This window comes from Maniola hyperantus, chromosome 6 (genome assembly GCF_902806685.2).
Source record: "Maniola hyperantus chromosome 6, iAphHyp1.2, whole genome shotgun sequence".
In the NCBI taxonomy this organism is placed as follows: Eukaryota; Metazoa; Arthropoda; class Insecta; order Lepidoptera; family Nymphalidae; genus Maniola; species Maniola hyperantus.
Window position 1 is genome coordinate 4,927,745 of NC_048541.1, and position 21,638 is coordinate 4,949,382.

General features: G+C 37.0%; 1 protein-coding gene across 2 annotated transcripts; it reads left to right on the forward strand.

Moving 5' to 3' along the window:
• Positions 1-14,218: 14,218 nt before the first annotated feature.
• Positions 14,219-18,601, forward strand: LOC117983109 (lipopolysaccharide-induced tumor necrosis factor-alpha factor homolog). Of its 2 annotated transcripts, XM_069499331.1 has the most exons (3): positions 14,219-14,322; positions 17,357-17,663; positions 18,201-18,601. In XM_069499331.1, the coding sequence occupies exons 1-3, from the start codon at positions 14,301-14,303 to the stop codon at positions 18,301-18,303; spliced, it is 432 nt and encodes a 143-aa protein (XP_069355432.1). In that variant the 5' UTR covers positions 14,219-14,300; the 3' UTR covers positions 18,304-18,601. The 2 variants fall into 2 exon arrangements, 1 of the variants encoding a protein (XP_069355432.1); XR_011236865.1 differs by lacking the exons at positions 14,219-14,322; positions 17,357-17,663 and adding an exon at positions 17,923-18,083.
• Positions 18,602-21,638: the final 3,037 nt, after the last annotated feature.

Genomic DNA, 21,638 nt, shown 5'->3' on the forward strand with positions numbered 1-21,638 from the left:
CATCGATCAGATCTCTTAATTGTAATAGCTAGAAAATGATCTGATAAATTAGATATTAATGAAGAAATGTGATCCTTTTTTACTTAGAAAATTAATTATATTAGTGCATACAATAATATCGACATCGATATCTCACAGTCATTAAATTGCACACCTCTAAAACTGCTAGGAACTCCATAAGTTAACAGCTATCCGCGAAGCCTATCATATATCAGGCGGGGTTGACATATTTGCCCGTCATGTATGCTTTACATATAGGACTACCCCAATTCATGTATTCGTATATCAATACTAGCACGATTCTGAGGTATCTCACATGATTTATGAAGTTAATTTATTGGCCTGGAAATCGTTGGTGAGGTATTTCAAAAATGACTCCTGATTTTTACCTGCATATTTACAGTTTTCTCCTCACGATGATTACGTAGGTAATGAAAGTAAGGGTATATAAATGTATCCATCTATCTATCTACGTTCTTGTCTCAGGTTCTCTGATATTATAGTAACATGTTGTTCCACAAACAAAAATTGACTAAACGATTTTGTTGTTGAAATCCATTTTTACTTTACGTTTTCTATATTCTACATTACCTTTTCTCTTACACGTGATTTCATGACATCGCTATTTACAATTTTTCCAAATCATATTAAAATCCTGAAAATCATTTCTTCATCTACTTACTTACGTTCTAAAGGAAATTCCATGCAAAATCTCAATTTTTTAGCGGTTTTGAACTTTTCTTTGATTACTTCAATCAGTTTTTCTTTTATAAATACAAATTCAGCGTCATCATCATCACCATTATCATAACCATCATTATCATCAACCAATCGCCGACCTACTACTGAGCACGGATCTAAATGAGAAAGGACGATCAAATAGTACTCGGACATTTTAAAACAGAATGCGCAGAAGAATTTGCGTACTTCAAATAGTTTTGACTCAATTAAATAAATGTTTCACATGCGGAAAAATTGTTTGATGGTTTTAATTGAAGCTGGTCCATAGGGAACCTCCAGATCAAAACAGTCTCTGTAAATAATCCGAAAATAACGAGGTAGCAATTAAATACAGCTTTGAGACCAGCGTGGACAAACATTGGTGGTGTGCACATCAAAGGGGTACGTTTCATTAGATACACATGCGTCGATATGTAGTGCATAAGCGTAATGGAAAATTTTAATCGTGTTTTTCAATGGTTGTTAGCTATATAATCACTGCCTTAAACATAATTGCGAATATGTGTTGTTTGTTGGTTTGCCAATTGAACAATTTTGTTTTGGATGTGTTTTTTACATGAATATAGTCAAAGACCTGGAAAGTGACATAAGCTCCTTTTTTACCGAAGAATCACATAGTTCTTACATGCTTTTTAAAGGGTCATCCATTTAACCGATTTTGACGAAATTTTATACAGAGATAGATAACTTGCATTCCGGAGTTGGACTTATTCTATTTGTTATCCACGATATTTTTAAAGGCTCATCCGTGTAACCGATTTTGACGAAAGGTACTGAGGTAGTTTGCATTGCTTTTAATATTTTTTTATTCAGATAAAAGGTAGCCCTTGTCTGCAATCTCAGGTGTACGTGATGATGCAGTCTACGATGGAAGCTGACTAACCTGGAACTCTTGCTGTTTTGGTGTCTAGACGGCATCGTACCGGAATGCTAAATGGTAACTAGCCATGGCCGAAGCCATCCACTAGACCTATTCAGAGATAATTTTGAAATTATAAAATTCCAAACTGCGGCAGTTTATGAACCCATGCTCTTTTGGTTTCTAAACGGCATCGTACCGGAATGCCAAATGGTAACCATGGCCGAGGCTTTCCACGAGACCAAACCAGAGCAAATTTTGAAGTTATAAAATTTCAAACTACGCCTGCGAACCTGGAACTGGAATCGAACCTGGGACCTCCCACTTATAAGACCACAGCGGTGATTTCTGTGCCAGGGAGTAAAATCCCGGAAAGTCAAACGTTTCCCGTGCATTTCATATTTAAAAAATTCTAAGCCTATGCTGAGGAAGTTGCGGGTATCAGCTAGTAGGAATCTAATATTTCGTTGCACAGTCGTAGTAATCTGTATGCATACTCGCGCTCGTATATTTAGCGCTTGTGGTGTTAAAAGGCTTATCGGCCTTGCTTTGAAACGGGAGCGTTAATATTTGTTCGTTCATTTCGTTAATAGAACCGACTGTGTAGTCTGTACCCCTTTAGAACTTATTTTGTTTGTGAGTAAAGCCAAATTCAATGGGTATACCTACTACTACCTATACCTACTGTATAATTGTTTGATTAAATTGATATCTTGTACCTTCATACCAACAGCTCAACGAAACAGCAAAATGCCGTGTGCAGGCCATGTCTGTGGCAAAGCTAATGGGGCAGACGTGTTTTGGAGTGGAGACCGCGTACCAGCAAGTACGGGACGACCTTCGCTGTACTGACGACTTTAAGAAGGCAGCGCTAGCGGGAAGTAAGTAGGTAGATGAGGAAGGTGGAGGCCTAGAATGAAGCGTGTTCATATGAACTTGGCACCATGTTTACTGGCTATAGGTACTCAATTCATATCTTATACTTGCTTATGCTCGCGACTTCGTCCGCGTGGACTACACAAATTTCAAACCCCTATTTAACCCCCTTAGGGGTTGAATTTTCAAAAATCCTTTCTTAGCGGATGCCTATGTCATAATAGCTATCTGCATGCCAAATTTCAGCCCGATCCAGTAGTTTGAGCTGTGCGTTGATAGATCAGTCAGTCAGTCAGTCACCTATTCTTTTTATATATTTAGATTATTATCTATGTACGAGTATAGTTACCTACCTACTTTTAACGTTATTTTTTTTGGTCATCAACATTTAAAGTAATTCATAGTTTTTGTTCAAGAGAGCTTTTGTTAGAACATGGTAGATATTTGACTCTATACTAGCAAATTGAGTAAACGTGGTAGCTAGTAACTGGCAGGACAATTACTTGCTTAGACACTTTTAAATTCCGGCCGCATCCGCATAATGGAAACGTCAAGCTTGTTGTACTGCGAGCTCTAACTGTGGCTCCTTGATTTACTGTAACATGTAGAATGGCTCTAAAATGCTAGCAATTGTACTTTGCCAGATACTCTATTGGTTTACCTAACGACCTCTATATGCCTACTACGCTCTAAACGAGTCATTCCATACAATTTTTTTTGCGAGCTCCAACTCGTTGTTTTTGCTTCTAATCGAAATCTAATTGACGGCCATGGTGGCTTATTCTGTTTCAGTATTAGACCTGTCAACTTAGTTGTTTAGAGTACAACAGAATTAACCGCAGTGTCTTACCTTTATTTAGAGCTTCCTCTAGAACACGATTTATGTTTGAAATGACCAAGCTTGTTCCCTTGTGCTTAGTACATAAAAGTAGCTGTATTTTCTTTTTATGTTGGTATGTAATGCCAACTGTTTAACAGCGATAAAATCTGTAGAAGTCAACTCTGGCAAGTTAGTTGCATTGTGTCGCAGCATTTCTGCAAGTTTTTGCATTGGAAACTAACTTCCGCAATTTCTTGCAGATTCACTTTTGCAATTTTTATTGCTAGTGGATACTTTGCATAAGAGCGCTTCTACACTGTTTCCTAGACACATAATAAACAGCATAGATTCTGTACAACACAGACGATTTACCTAGTCTATAGGTACGTTTGAGTCTGAAGTACGAGGGAAGCAAACTTAATGCCACTGATTAGCGTTCGGGCAGGTACGGGTGGACAACATCATCTCCCATTATAATAACAACGTTAGGATACGCAAAACCTGAAAGTAGTTTGTTCGGAATCAGCAACAGAATCGATTTCGATCGTTTTCACTAGGGGTTATATTTTGATCAAAAAATAATTTAAAATCTTGCAAGTTTGAACACCTAGGGTCAACCACCTAATGAGCGCATGTACCAGCTCATTCAAGTCAGTGCAAGGTTTTGTTTTCATAATACCAGCTTTGAAATAAATTAAAATTAAAGTAAATAAAGCTGAGATTCTTTGAGAACCTCCTCCATTTTGGAAATGGGTTAAAAAGAAAAAAAAAGCTGCGCATCGGCTTTTCTCCACTCCCCCCTTAGTTGCGCTTTTAACTAAAATATCTTTTATAAGATGTTCATAAGTGACAAAATGACTTATACAAACATATAATAGTGCGCTTACATGGGTAATTTTTTAAGAAATTGTTGCTCGGCAACATGTACCTATGGATCAATCTGGAGAAATAAGTGGAGCAATCTGAAGAAATTATTTCACATAAAATTGCTGAAGTTTTCATGTATCTATTGCTGGATATTCCACTAAATTGCTTCATGTGGTCGTCATAATTGACTAAACAGCCTGGAATTAAGAAATTTTAATTGCCCGTCCAAGCGTATCTTAATAAAATGACTTGAAGCATAATGTAGGAAAGTGGCTTTGTAGAATATGAGCAACAGTACCTAGGTACAGAGGCTATAATAGGTATTGTTAACGAGGAAACAATGGCATGATAGGTATGGCTGATAATGGACCGGTAACTTCATATTAAGAGTCTTTAGAAAATTTTCCTTTTCATAATATTACTTTTAAAAAGGATATCATGTTTAATGTTAGTTAGACCACTTTCGCAACTAATAAAGGATCCTATTGTTGCCGATTATTATAAAGACATGTCATAATATTGAAAGAGCAAACCTCTTATGAAAGGAAATAAAAATTTATTTTTTCCAAACCGTCCAGTGATTTGAGCTGTGCGTTGATAGATCAGTCAGTCAGCTTTCCTTTTATAAATAGATAAATAAGTAGGCACCACTATAATAAACTTAGTATCTAATAGTGACAAAGGCAGACTATTACAAATACCTGGAGAGTAAAACAGACTACTTTTTACCCGCAAAATCAAAAATCAAAGAAAGTAATCAAAGAGAAAGACGAAGTCACGGGCATCATATTATAATCCATATCCATACTAATATAATAAATGCGGAAGTGTGTCTGTCTGTCTGCTAGCCTTTCATAGCCCATCCGTTCAACCGATTTTGAAGAAATTTGGTACTGAGATAGCTTGCATCCCGGGAAGGACATAGGCTAATTTTTATTTCGGAAAATCAAAGAGTTCCCTCGTGATTTTTAAAAACCTAAATCCACGCGGATGGAATCGCGGGCATCATCTAGTTTAAAAATAAATACAAGAACGAAAAGAATTATTGTGATAGGGTGCAAATAGAGTGAAAACCACCTACGTAATAATATATTATAATATAGTTTAAAGGCAACCCGAGCATATGAAGCTAGTAAACACAAAAGAATACAAGAAGTTGATGCACAAAGCAGGATAAAGTATACTCACATAGCGTATATTGTTATCAGTACTTAATTTCATTTCATTCATATATCTTAAACTTTGACAGCCTAGTACCTAGTTAAGACGTTCGCCTTCTAATCGAAGGTCGGGGGTTCGATCCCGGGCACGAACCTCTAACTTTTCGGTGTCATGTGCGTTTTAAGTACATAATTAAATATCACTTACTTTAATGGTGAAGGAGAACATCGTGACGAAACCTGCACGCCTGAGAGTTTTCCATAATGTTCTCAAAAGGTGAGTGAAGTCAGCCAATCCCCACTTGACCATCGTGGTATGCTATGGCCAAAACCCCTTCTCATTTGAGAGGAGACGCGTGCTCTGTAGTGAGACGGTCTTGGGTTGATCATGATGATCTTGACCTGCCTACTTAATGCATTTATACACAATTTTGGATGTACCTATTACCTACGTTCAACTGAATAGCGTTCTCTCTTATAAGCTACAAATTAACATGGATAATAGGCTAGTTGACACTTTTTTTAAGTAGGTCTTAAATGGTTAATATTTGTCTTATTGTATCAAAAAAATTAACATTATATTTTTTTGCGCCCTAAAACCGTAAAAATTTTAATTTCAAAATATATTTTTCTTAGACAGGTGAAAACACTGTCGGCCATGTTTGGCCGATAGATTATCTGTGCTCTGACGTCATGCATTTGTAAACAACAGCATAACCTACCAAAGTTTAATAAACATGACTTCTATACTAGTTTACATGAAAAATATAGTAATTATCGTTATTGTATCATCCGAGAATGTAAAAACGCATCGATAAAGACCACAGGAAAGTTGTGGATTAGAGTGCCCAGTGAAATAAATATACGTAACACGCGAAGACTTGCTTAAAGGGATCCTATATGACTAACGACTGCAACCCAAATTTATTTTTGCAAAGATCACTTTGTTGTAAGTCTTACTTAATAACTTATTCAATTTATAAAGAGAAAACGATATTTTTTTACGTTTACTATGAGTTTTTAGAAATATATAAAAACTAGCTTATGCTCGTGACTTCGCCCGCATGGACTTCATAAATTTCTAACCCCCATTTAACCCACTCAGGGGTGGAATTTCAAAAAATCCTTTCCTAGTCGATACCTTCTCTATACCTACAAAGAACACACCCACCAAATTTCATGTATCTAGGACCAGCTGATGTTTAGGCTGTGCGTTGATATATAAGTTAGTCAGTCAGGACTTTAAATTTTATATATATGGTTACTACGTTAGTCCACGCGTGACATAGGGATGACATTTCTTTGTTTACATATTGAATGACGTCACATCATGGCTGACAGCGTTTTCTGCGTTTCAAATAAAAATAAAAACTGTATTTTTTTAAATTGAATTTATATATCCATCCTGCGTTTTTAATAATTGTTATTGATATATTGCAAAATACTATAATAAATAATCATTTATTGGACGAAATTAGATATGAGTCAAGTAGCCTATTCCAGAGGAGTTAGTTTGATATGTAAATCGTGAAGGGGTGCTTATTATATAATTCAGCCGTGCAAGATTTACTGATGAGATGTGAGGCATGATATAGATAAATTCATTAAGATGTTTGGTTAGCTGTTACTTTGTATTTACTTGAAATCTTGATATTATTAGGTGGGTGTTTATAATATCTATGTATATTTTCTTCTTCTATCGATGCTTCTCTATTCCTCGATTTTGCCCATCACAATGATCTGAAGGAGACGGTATTTTTTTTCCGAGAGGGTCTACAGAATGCCATTGGAGTCTTTCCTCATAATCCCTGCCATTGGAGTCTTCGCGCATTCTACGCATCACTGATGCTGCTCTTTTCCTCATAATCTTATGAGGATTGGAGGACACAATTGCAATTTTTCAGTTGGTTTGTAGTAGTCAAAAATTCCCTGTTTTAATAAAAATCTTTATGTCATACGAATACATACAGTACGCGGCAGTAAGTAATGTACATAGGCCTTTAGAAGGAGAAAGCGGATTTGTAGAGCATTGTCTCTGCCGTTGAGACCGACAAAACGTCACATAGGTATGAGTGACAGAGGCAACGCCCTACAAAGCTGAAATGTCATACATTAGTTTCTGCCGCGTACTGTACGGTAACTTTACCTAACTTTTTACAGATGGATTTAAGTAAATATAGTGTAGGTAAATGAAACTTTATAAGGTAGGGAATTCATTAGCCCTTTTTGAGCTTGGTTCTGACAAAACCTTATATTTGTATAATGGTACCTACTTATTTGCAGGAAATACAGAAAATAATGTCCCGTGAAGTCAGGGAATTCTTACTTACATAATTATTATATAATATGTTGATATATACATAAACAGATATAAAAAGAGAAGTGGGATCTAGACATACCTACGTTATGATGATACATTTGGAACCTTTGTATTTTTGTAGCGGCATATCCCGTTTAAAATATGTCTCTAGGGGTTTTTTGAAAGCATTGTATAACCTCGCCGTGTGGACCCGAATGGAATAAATAAAACATTCAGGCTTTTACAGCGTCAGGATTAAATACGCTGCTATAGCTGGTAAAATGGAAAAAATATATACAAAAACCACTTTCGACTAGGTACACCTCACCATCATCATCAACCCATTACCGGCATACCACTTAATACGGGTTCTCCTTTCAGAATGAGAAGGGGTTGGCCGAAGTCCACCACACAGGCCAAGTGCGGATTGATAGACTTCACACACCTTTAAGAACATTATAGATGCAGGTTTCCTCACGATCTTTTCCTTCACGTTTAAAGCAAGTAACTAATTATTGTAACTCTAAACTAATTATTGCAAACTAGTTAGAGGCGCGTGACCGGGATCTAAGTATGTACCTACCATGTACCTACTATTTAAAGATTTGACTTTTTGAAATTAGGTACATAAGAGTGATTACGCACTGCACTTCCGTCATCCGTGATTATCTACGACACAATATGTCATAAGCTACCGTACAAAACAAAAACGTATTTTCTCGGACTCGGATCCGATGAGTGCGTAACCGCCGTTATGCTAATGTATAATAATATAATACCTAGCTATTAATAAGTTAGATTTTAGTTGTATTTTCAGTAAGTAATTCTAAGTAACATTAATAATTTTCCAACCAATTCTTACACAAACGCTTTGTACAAATATTTACGTTTAATTACCAAGAATTGTTCAAAGGCCATAGCGCTGATCTTATAAAGTTAATTCAAGTTGATCCCAGGTGTTCAACTTCGCTGTTTACCTATAGGGAGCGAACTGAGGGTCACTACACTCGAATTTGAAGGGTCTTGGAAAAATAAAATGCATGGAGATTATTTATCTACAATACTTAATTTAATAATAATCTATTGCTATTATGAATTCATTTAAGAAGATAGACTTATATAGCGTTGGGATCTATAATAGGTTGGGATCTTTTTAAATCTATGTATATAAGATTTCCAAAATACCTCAAAGTATTTTACCGTCAAAGTAACATGGACCTAGATAATCCTGTTAAAAAACCTTGCATTACATAAATCGGTGGTATTGAATAAGACATGAATCCAAAGAGCCATTTTCCTCTGACTTTATCATACTGATACCCGCAGCTTCGTCCGCGTGGACTACATAAACTTCAACCCCCTATTTTACTCCCTTAGGGGTTGAATTATCAAAAATCCTTTCTTAGCGGATATCTACGTCATAAAAGCTATCTGCATGCCAAATTATAGTCGGATCCGTCCAGTAGTTTGAGTTGTGCGTTGATAGGTTAGTTAGACAGTCAGTCAGCTTTTCCTTTTATAAATAGAAGTACTATGAGACTACCTACTCCATTCACTTCCATGTCCATGTTGGAAATTACGCTGGTCGAAGATTATCGCTGTCCGTGCCCTCCGGAAGCTGTACAATGTGGTTATTATCTGCCTGCAACGTCACTTCCGTTCTGTGCACCTCGGGAAATTCTGCTTCTGTTCCGGTTCCAAATTTAAAATCCTCCATAGTCGCTATTAGTTTTATTCCCTGTTTCTTACATGTTTTATTACAGTTACCTACACAAATTTATAAATGCGTCTCACTCACTCATATCTATATGACATTTTGTCGGTCTCAATGACAGAGGCAGTGCTCTATCTCTTTTGCTATCTCCTTCTAAAGGTCGATGTACATTACTTTCGGCCGCGTACTGTACCTACTTATTTTGATTATATTTTGAAGTAATTGGTTAAACACAAAATAATTGATGACAAACGATGCATTAAAACGTTTTATTACATTCAAAGGGCGTTGAAAGGCATGATGCCTGTATCCTATATAAATTCTAACAAAAGATAATTTCTCTCCTCTCCCTGTGGAAAATGAAGTCATAAATCAGAGGCACTCGCGTGACGTTCATCTTATTGGCGTTATTGTTGTTGTGACGTAATAAATGATTACAAGCTGGAATATAGCCTCTATCTTGATAGAAATAGGCTTCATTTTCTTTTTTGCTATTGCGAAGTGATTGTTGGTTCATGCTTTAGTACCTACTACCACTCATAAGGTCTAATTTACGTTGTTCATTTTATTTGTCTTGAAGATTATTATCTTACAATTTACACCGATTTAATAACGATAGGATAAAAAAATCTAATCATGATAATTAAGTACATAACTACTATAAGATAAACAATCAAAGATGTAATAAGCTGAGCTGATTTTCCGTACTACTTACTCTATAAGAGAAGAGCACCTATGTTTCCAAGAAACATTCGAAATTCAATTCAAAAATATAATATGTTCGTTTGTGATTGGTTGGCCACTTAAAATGGTCGACGCTCACTGACGCTTGTGTCTTTGTCATATGTATGAGATAACGTAACTGAGAGAGCCCTACACTGTGGGTGTCATAATATACACAGAGGGCCTACAACGACCTACGTATCCAATATAACAACGGTTTCAGAGTGTTGTTGAGGTTGCCGCGGTTCTGCAGTGCTTCACTGATGTTTGCTGAGGCTCATACGGAGGACTTCTATGCCATTGTAGTCTTCGCGCATTCTACGCATTACTGATGCTGCTCTTTTCCTCATAATCCCAGCCATTGGAGTCTTCGCGCATTCTACGCATCACTGATGCTGCTCTTTTCCTCATAGTCCCAGCCATTGGAGTCTTCGCGCATTCTACGCATCACTGATGCTGCTCTTTTCCTCATAATCCCAGCCATTGGAGTCTTCGCGCATTCTACGCATCACTGATGCTGCTCTTTTCCTCATAATCCCTGCAGTCAGCTTGCAGTTAAAATGCAGTCCATTGTACCATTGTAATTTATGTATGTTATAGATCCTAAAAACCTATTCCTCTCTCACTTAACCAAGCTTATATTTAAACTTGCGTAGGGGTGTGTGTATTGTGTAAATGTGAGTTATACTGGTATATTCCGCGTCGCCATTAGTTTTTCTATCGTGTCCCGCTCAATGTTGTGGAAGTGCGTGGAAAGCCAGAGATATGAAGGTTGCACAAAATATCATAAATATTTCAAACGACGCCCGGATTTGTTCCGGACAGTTTGAAATTTTGTGCCCGTTTTGTAAAAACTTTATGGCGTTATCTATAGGGCTTTCTAACTGGGTTTTAAAAAGAGGATAGTATGTTAGTATGAGTTTTGCTAAAATACGTATTGTAGAACCCAATATGGAATTTAATAAAATGATAGCGGGACTGTTCACTGTTCAGCATGTAGGTACCTATCTTTCGAGACGAAGCTACAAGAAGCTAATGGGCAGATTATACCTACCGAGTAGTGAAGCGAGACAGCAAAATGTCACTCGGCCGAGACAGTGCTGTGGCTGAGAATCATCATCATCATCATCATCATCATCATCATCATCAACTGATAGACACATTCAAAATCTAAAATAAAATCACAAGCCCTTTCTTAAAATTTACGCGCTAAGTATAATATAGTTTTGAAATACCTACCTAATTAAGTTGTTAATAAATAGAGACGTTTCAGAATTTCGGTAAACCTCCGCAAATTGTTAATCCTCACATGTGTATTCCATTAGCAAATACGCTTTTACCTGCTACGTGATTTACCATTTTTTGAAGACCCACTCTCCCCTGCTTGGCCTGATATAATTGGATGATTTAAGGGTGGTTGATATGTAATCAGAGGTCTGATAATACTGGACGCCGCTACGAATGCCTCGGGTACTATCATCCAGGTAACGAGCTGCAACCTAGGGCTGTCTATCAGTTCCATCGATTTTAGGATTGGCTGAAAATCATGACGCATATAATGACGTATATTTTAAAAGATAAGTAGCTGATATTGATTCTACGAATACAATCAAATTACTGCATAATAATCATAAATTGTGATATGTTTTTGGGTATCAATAATATCTTTAGTTGGAGAAAGTGAGACTTTTGGAAAATCTAAATTTTTCAGAGAGTGAATTCGTAATGAAAACACGTAACATGTTGCGCAGATGTAGAATGCTAGAACACTATTGCATAAGTCATCTGCTAGTGTTTGGATAGGATCCAGACACTAGCCGATGACTTATCTTAGTATCTAATACTAATCGTATCCATAGTAGATACCTATACCTATTTGTTTGCTTGTAATTTCCAAATAACTTTCTTTTTTTCTATTTTTTTAGGGTTCCGTACCTCAAAAGGAAACAGGAACCCTTATAGGATCACTTTGTTGTCTGTCTTTCCGTCATGTCTGTCAAGAAAACCTATAGGGTACTTCACGTTGACCTAGAATCATGAAATTTGGTAGGTAGGTAGGTCTTACAGCACAAGTAAAGGAATAAATCCGAAAACCGCGAATTTGTGATTACATCACAGAAAACAATCAATCAACAATTGTATTGTCAATTTTTAAAGTTAAAAAACTAAATTAAGTAGAGTATCATATTAAAGGGCTTTACTTGTAAATTCTAAAACAGATTTTTGTTTGACAAAAAATACAAAAAAGACAAAGAATACGACTGTAATACGGAACCCTCGGTGCGCGAGTCAGACTCGCACTAGGCCGGTTATTTTAAAGGCCGTTGCTTTAGAGATCAGACTTGGCTAGCAAGTCTAGCCCTGCTAAGTCTAGTAACTACCTGTTAGCCTGTTAAAAAAATTCTATCACTTTGTCCAGGCTAATCTACAAAATGACTGAACTGATATTGACGGGACTTTAAAGGCAGGTAGACAATTTTATAAGAATAGATAGAAGCTACTTTTTACCACAGAGAAATATTTTCTTTTTACGGTAAAACAAAGGTGTCGGCAGTGAGCTAGTCGTGAATGTAATACTACTTAGTATACTTATCTTGACACTGAGGTACGTTAGTATAGATACATTATAATTCAATATATCTTATCGTGGCCAAGTTTAAATATATCGTACCGTGGCAATTTAATACCGATAACTTTCCTTGGGAATATAGCGATAATACTTATCTATATAGATAAATTTGGAGATTAAAACAGTGTGGCTAATTCCATTGTACACTATCTCTAAACTAAACTAACATGACACGTCTAAATCTATTGCTATCCCTTTCATAATGTTGCTTGCGGTAAAGGATAGCACTAGATTTAGACCTGTTAATTTAGTTTAGTTTAGAGATTGTGTACAAGAGAATCGGCCCAAATATGGAATTAAAATAAAATTTCATCCAAATCTTTAGAGCTGTTTCAAAGAAACCAATTATATTCTAAACAAGAATTGCTCGTTCAATATATCAGATGATGCCTGCGACTTCGTCTGTGTGGATTAAGGTTTTATAAAATCCCGTGGGAACTGTTTGCTTTTCCGGAGTAAAAACTTGCCTATGTCAGTACCAGTGTCTGTACCAAATTTCGTATAAATAAGTAAATTTGTTAAACGGATGGATGTTTAAGAATTCCGTGGGAACTCTTTAATTTTCCGGGATATAAAGTAGCATATGTCCCCAGGACCTAAGCCAGCCCTGTACCAGATTTCATCAAAATCGGTTAAACTGTTGGGCCGTGAAAAGCTAGCATATACACAGACAGACAGATATAGACAGACAAGCACACTTTCACATTTATAATATTAGTATGGATTACTTAAGTGTACAGTGACAGCCCTATCAATGAAGAGATGTCAGCTAGCGTGTAATCTTGTTCAGATCGCGAGCACGAATTTCATAAGTGCTCGGTCGAGTTAATGGATGAAAACATTAACTCCTTAGGGTCGAGCTTCAGGTAAAATCACCCCTCGCAAATCATTTGCATATGCGACTGAGTCTTAGTTGATTTTTGTTTAGGGGTTCGTCCACGTTATATATAGAAGGTGATCGCACGCCACAACATTACGTAAAACTACTTACCTAAAGTTTATTTAGATGCGATATTTTCCCTTACCAAATGTAGCCAACCTATATTTACCGTAAGCGGGAATAGCGAAGCATTTGGGATCCGGTTTTGTAGGTATATTTAGGTAGACAGCAAGTATAAACCAACCCTATTTCTGAACTAGATGATGTCCGCTTGGATTTAGGATTTAAAGTATTTGATTATTTTTTCAGATAAAAAGTTGCCTATGTCCATCCCCGGATGCAAGCTACCTCTGTACTAAATTTCGTCGAAATCGGTTAAACGGATTAATTAATTTATAGTTTCAATGACAGGTTAGTGTAATAACTGATTATTAGTATTACACTAAACTACAATATTATTTAAAAATCTGTTCAATAAGCAAGTTGGTGGAAATACAAACTAAGTACTTAACTAGTAACTATAACTACCAACCTGTACATAATTTTACTAAGAGTTAAAAAGAAGAGTGATTCGAAATGGCGAAGTTATGCCATTCACGGTCATTTGCAGCGTGGCGGGAAACTTTCTGTATAGTAATATTTTGTTGCAGTTTATTTTCAATTTCGCTGTTCCAACAACCCACAGGCAACGCATAAAATGAAGTTTGCTTATGCATGTAATAAAACAGTAAAATGCTCAGCACAGTTGGGTTTGGTAAGTGTAAAAGTTGCCTTTTTTCACAACAAAAGAGAGATTTTACTATGTTCAGTTTAGTTTAGAGGGATGGTTTTGGATGCGAATAAAATAACGAGACTTCACGAGTTTCTGTCATGATACAACACGATACAAATATTTTGTTGAATTAACAAAATATTTGTAAGTTATAACTTTTAGTGGAATAAAAAAACACGTACTTATACATAGGTACACCCTGAAAATATTTCAATACTGTTTTTGGACAGTTGTGTGATTAAAAAAAATATTTTACAGTTCTTGCGATTAACGAAGGCGAGTGAAATTCACTTGTGGTTACGTCATATACATACGTCATTACGTCACACGAGTAGATACTCATGTAATTACGTTATAAGCGTAAGTGTGCGTAGTCGGACCAACCAGTCGCGAGCAAGCGGTCGCAAAAACACACATAGTGTAGCTAGTTAATACAGATACGACTTAAACACAAGCATTAGCCACTCGCCCTCGTGAAATGCAAAAATTATAATACAACGAACACTCTTGAGGTACTAGCCAATGCCCGCGACTTCGTACGCGTGGATTTAGGATTTTGAAAATCCCGTGGGAACTCTTTGATTTTCCGGGATAAAAAGTAGCATTTGTCAGTTTCCAGGTCTTAAAATATACCCATGCAAAAATCACTTCGATCCGTTGCTCCGTTGCGACGTGATTGAAGGACAAACCAATAAACAAAGAGACTTTGCATTATAATATGGGTAGTGATAATATGGGTAGTGATTGTAATTAATTGTAGTGTACTCTGCAGTATTTAGTAGGTAATCAAATAGAGAATACTCTTGCTAGGTAGGTACTCTATTCTACTCACTATTTAGTGCGTTATCAAAGAGAGAATATTCTTGCTGCATACTCTATTCTACACAATATTTAGTGCATAATCAAGCTACTCAAACTGTTACATCTGTCTCTTCGTTCATAAGCTAACATACACCTTTGGAAATGGGCGGGCGGGCGGGCGGCGCGTCGCTTCAATTAAGTGATTGCTTGCTCAGAGCTATAGGACAAATACGCCTTTGTGTAAGCCCTTCAATGCGTATTGAGTCTGATTCCAACCAATACTCTGATGAGATGATGCATGGATGCTGTGTAAACTTATCGGTAACTAGAATATGATGCCCGGGATTTCATCTCCGTGAAATTAGGTTTTTTAAAAATCCAGTGGGAACTCTTTGATTTTCCGGGATAAAAGCTGCCTATATATGCTGAGACAGATATTGGTCAAAATGGGTTAGTCGGATGGGCCGTGAAAAAGATCTGACAGATGTCAGACAGACAAATATACAGACATACATTCACACACAGGAATAAACACTTTTTTTGTGATTTAACCACAAATTTACGGTTTCGGATTTGTTCCTTTACTTGTTCTATAAGACCTATCTACCTGCCAAATTTCATGATTCTAGATCAATGGGAAGTACCCTATAGGTTTTCTGGACAGACAGGACAGACGGCTAGACGGACAGACGGATAGACGGACAGGCAGACAGACAGACAAGGAAGTGATCCTATAAGGGTCACTTTTCCTTTTGAGGTACGGAACTCTAACAAATTTTGCTCAAATTTGCTGTTATCAATAGGTAGGTATTAAGATAGGACTGATATCGACTGAATCTGTGAAGCTAGATAAATATTGGCATAGAACTTTATTCTTTTGTGTGTGACGGCAAACTACAGTGTTTTCAAACATCTCTAACAGTGTCTGATAAAATAAAAAAATGGATACAAAAAGTAAATAATGCCTCCTACATAATATTATATTATTCTACTATTTTCCCTGTGACCGTCAATTCTTGCATCGTAAATTAGAGTGATTCGTTTCGTGAAAGAAAATAGTTTTCATCGGTCTCTATTTTTTTCTATTATCGGTCTCAATTATTTTTTCACGGTAGTGTAAACTGCGCTAGGAACTGTTATATACTAGTGGCTAAGACGTCCGCCTCCTAATTGGTGGTCGGGAGTTCAAACCCGGTTCAACAACCCGGGAGTTCAATATTTCGGAGTTGTGTGCGTTTTTAAGAAATTAAATGTCACTTGCTTTAATGGTGATAAGTAAAACATTATGAGGAAACCTGCATGCCTGAGAGTTCTCTTTCTGCTGGCTGCCAATCCGCACTTGACCAGCGTGGTAGACTATGGCCAAAACCTTTTTACTTTGAGCAGAGACCCATGCTCTGTAGTGAGCCGGCGATGGGTTGATCATGATGATGGTGAAGATAAACTACGCGGTCCTCGGTGTATTTACTGTATTTATCTAGTAGAATTTTATTTAGAACAGCTAAGCACTTGTAATAAGCTAGCTTATGCTCGCGACTTCGTCCGCGTGGACTACGCAAATTTCACACCCCTATTTCACCCCCTTAGGGGTTGAATTTTCAAATATCCTTTCTTAGCGGATGCCTACGTCTTAATAGCTATCTGCATGCCAAATTTCAGCCCGATCCGTCCAGTAGTTTGAGCTGTGCGTTGATAGATCAGTCAGTCAGTCAATCCTTTTAAATATATTTAGATAACTGTCGTAATCACTAGCTGATGATTGCGACTTCGTTAATTTAAGTTTTAAAACGTGGGATCTCTTTATGGGATTTTCTAGGATAGAAAGTAGGCCATGTCATTCTACAAGTCTTTAACTACCTCTACACTACCCGTGCTAAAAATCACTTCGATCTGTTGTTCCATTACGACGTGATTGAAGAACACACCAACACACCAATTAAACCAACAAATTAAAACACTTTCGCATTTATTAAAGGACTAGCTTATGCTTGCGATTTCGTCCGCGTGGACTACACAAATTTCAAACCCCTATTTCACCCCCTTAGGGGTTGAAATTTCAAAAATGCTTTCTTAGCGGATGCCTACGTCATAATAGCTATCTGCATGCCGAATTTTAGCCCGATCCGTCCAGTAGTTTGAGCTGTGCGTTGATAGTGATGACATCATAAAGATAATTCCGTAAATATAATTAGTAATCATATTAAAATTATTTCAGATGGAGATATGCACAGCAATGCGACTGCTCAAGCCCATACATTCTCAGGGCCAAATCCACCACCATACCAAGATTTTTCTCCCGGCCCCACCCAACCCCGATATCCTCCGGTCATGAATCAACCACAAGTAACCGTAATCCATCCAAATACCAGAGTTGTGGGAGCTGCCGTCATTGTTACAGAGAGTATGGGCCCGGGACCTGCCTCATACGTCTGCAGGTCCTGCAATCAGCAAATAGTTACAAGGGTGGTGAGGGTCTCCTCCATGAGAACACATCTGTTCGCTGCGCTGCTTTGTATCTTTGGGTATGTATATCTTACTGCTTTGTTTTGGACATTAGTTCTTGATTTTGATTATAGATAGTCACAAAATGAATTTTCCGCATAGTTACAATTTCAGTGTCAAAGTAATATTCTTGTTGCAACAACGCATTGTAGCCGATAGTGAGCGAGCATCAACCAATCAGAGGTGATTGCGCGATCGTGACACTGTAGCTGTCAGGGCCTACCGCTCTAGGTCGATTTCGTAAAACATGCATCAATCATTATTATGTGATTGGCTGAATTTGTGCGGCTGTGGTTTTTGAGACCGTGTAACTTTGAAACTGAATATTTTGACGGAAATCTGGAATACCACAGACAGATCTATTAGTTATTTTAGGGTTTAAACTACCGATCTATTAGTTCCTAGAACGTACTCGTACAAAATTTCATGGAGTTGAATTGGTTTGTAATCAAAAGAGAGCCAAGCTACGTTTGTTAGGAGCGTGCTACGAGCACCCCTCTTAAATAGGTATCTATTTTATTACTGGTCATTTATAACACCTCAATATTTTTTTTCAGTTGCTGGCCCTGCGTATGCATTCCTTATTGTGTGGACTCCTGCAAAAAGGCCCAACACTACTGCCCTAACTGCAGTGCTTACGTCGGCTCATACTTTGGATAATAATTTTATAATGTGAAGAAGTCGGCTATCGTGATGAAGTCGGCTACTCACCAACGAGCGTTAGTCAAAAAATTGAAATGGCATCGCATGGCATCGCTTTACAGTGACAGAAGGCTCTATAAACTCTATTGTGATTTATTTCTTTATTTTTAAGCACTTTTTGTATGAAAACTACTTAGCGTTTTTACTAGTTTTGCAATGTGGAAAGTTGGTTTTAAAACCTACCTGAATTTTACTTACGACTATCCCTAAAAATGATATTTATTTTGTATGGCATGGTTCAGTAGTTACTTATATACCTAACAGTATTCCTTAAAATATTGTTGCTGTGTATATTACTTACTATTTTGCTAACATTTTAAGCTAAAAAAATTATTACTTTTCAATTTGGTGTTTTTTTTAAAAACAAAATGTGCTCATTTTGCACATTGAAAACAAAAAATTGCATAATCCAAAAATTGGCAGTTCTGAGTTACAACATTAATTGTTTAACTAAGTAACTGTTGAAAAAACAGATCCTTTGAAAAGATCTTCGTCTTGATAACTTCTATGATGACACTAGTGAAACTTTAAACTAAGCCCAATTATTGCTAAACTAAGCTAGGGCGCTAAAACTTGCAAGGTAAAAGCTTGTTTATAGCAAAAATCAATCCTGCTGTGGGAACGAATATTCCTCCTGTTGCACTGGTAACGCATACGCCTCCCGTGGTTCCAACGCCTGTTCAAATGTTTTGCCCTTAGTGAAGAGCTCAAATGTCCCCCAAAATTGAATTCCAACACAACGAAACAAATTTCGCTAATCAGAATTCGCGTCAGAATATCGAGACTACTTATAAGAGCTTCAAGCGAACAGGGAATCATGGCTCATCAGTCATCATCGCACTACGTTAGTACTATTATACATAACATATGTATTCCGTGATCGCACATGTATAGATAATTGCGAAAATTAATTATTATTAGGGCAGAGGCCGCACGTCATCCTGAACGTACAGAACTAAACAGGGTCAGTAGGCAGTGCCATCACAATTATTCCGTGACAGAGTGGAATCATGGTGGAAACGCAGTGTTCAACCTTCTCCATATTAAAAATATCAGTGTATAACATGTATTTCTATGTTATTACTCGCAGGCGCTTCCACAAAAATCCATACTAAAATTATAAATGCGAAATTCTGTCTGTCTGTCTGCTAGCCTTTCAGGGTCCATTCGATCAACCGATTTTGATGAAATTTGGTACAGAGATAGCTTGCATCTGGGGGAAGGTTATAAACTACTTTTTATCCCGGAAAATCAAAAAGTTCCTACGGGATTTAAAAAAAACAGAAAATGACAAGATTTGTATTCAGTAGGCACGAAACATCCGTATTAAAAAAACCGGTCAAGTGCGAGTCGGACTCGCACACGAAGGGTTGCGTACAATCGCACAAAAAATAACACAATTTTGTGGCCACAAATTAACGGTTTTCGGATTTTTTCTCTTTATTTGTGTTATAAGACATTGCTGTCTCATTATTGTAACGCACTACCTCATGATTTTAAGTCAACGGAAAGTGATCCTATTTAGGGTTCCTTTTGTGTCGGGGGATACGGACCCCTAAAAAAGAATTTGGATCAGAAGTGCAATTACATTCGTTCGCCAGTTCCTCAAGTCTTGTACAGTGTGAGTCATTTTTCATATCACAATCACAGGATACTCATTGCCATGATTCATTATAGATGTTTATAGCACAAGAGTGATAATATTACTTTGTTATAAGATGATAACAATTAAGTTATGACTCCTCATACTCATTGAATGTATGAAGATTGTTTTAAAGTAGGTAGGTAGATATAATTCGCGACAGGCCGAGGTGGTAATCAGGCAATGGATGGGGAATGAGGCGGGGGATACCCCGCATACTCGCACGTCACCCGCGCTCGCCCGCACCGGGCAAACACAGGGGCTGTGCGGGTGTGCAGGGCGTCACCTCACCGATTGCCATATAGACCTGTCGCGTTCTATAGGTAGGTAAGTACATTTTATTTATCAGCGGTTTACTAAACAAGTGTCGATATTATGTTTGAATGTAAGAAATATTTTATACCTGAGTGCTTTTGTTCTCTATCTATCTTATCATTTAAATTAGGTACTTACCTTTGTAATTACATTGTGATAAGAAGGTGCGTTGATGTGCAAACTTTATGAGTTATGATAATATGCACACACAAAATAATACACATATAATATTTCAGATTCAGATTCAGATTTATTTATTTGCTTTCATGTACATTCATCCAAATCCTATTTACAATTTTGATGGCATCTACTGAAAATTAAAGTAACCAGAGTACCAAAAGTGTTACCTACTTATACTTATGTTAGGTACTTACGCAAATTTTGGAAAAAAAATTAGTTTCTCAGAGAGACCACATAAGCGTACCGAGCGCAGAAATATCGTAAAGATACCTAGTCCTACAACATTTTTTAATGTATAGGTACTATAGTGGAAATCCTCATGGACACCCAGTGGGTAGTGCCGTATTTTTACTGGCTAAAACCATTTGTATCTGCTAAGTGATAGATTGCTATGTGGTGTGGTTGCGCTTGCATTAGCCAAATAGGCTTTCAATCAAGATTAGCTTATCTGTCAGCTAAAACCGCGCGCTGGACTGCCCTTCGATAGTACAAAGGTGTATTAACATTAAGGTCTAATGTACATCTGCAGCATGCAATATATATATTTTAGTTTTAGCAAGAGGCGCAAGTATGCCCTCTTATCTAGGGTTACATTTTTGTTCCGTTTGCCGTGGAGACCCTGGGGCCATGGAGTATTAGTGCTAAAAAAAATTACGATATATTTCACCGCGATTAATAGCCTCATCTGGTGACAGAAGGCTGGCTAATTATTTGCGCAACGGATCAGCCTGGCTGTCTAGTGCGAAAATGCAACCAGTATTCTTGGCACTATTCCACGCTGGCATGGTTTGTATAGTAAGGCTAGCTTTAAGTTTAATTGTAATATTTTCATAAAAAAACCAGTAAATAACTATATATTTACTTTAATTTTATACCTAAGTAGGTATATTTAAGTACCTACTTCATGCTACACTTCTCATGCTACACTTCTTGGTATATTTTTAAAACGATTGTGGCACAGACAGATGGACAGATCGACTGAATGGACTGTAAGGGGTCCTTGTTTTAATAGTGAACTTTAAATACAATGTGTTAGGTACCTATTTATGTATCATCCAAAAATACATATTTATGTAAAAATTTATTTCTTTAATAAAAACATTTCGTATAACTTTATCTCCTTATCAGACTGATAGTACTTATCGATGTGGTCACA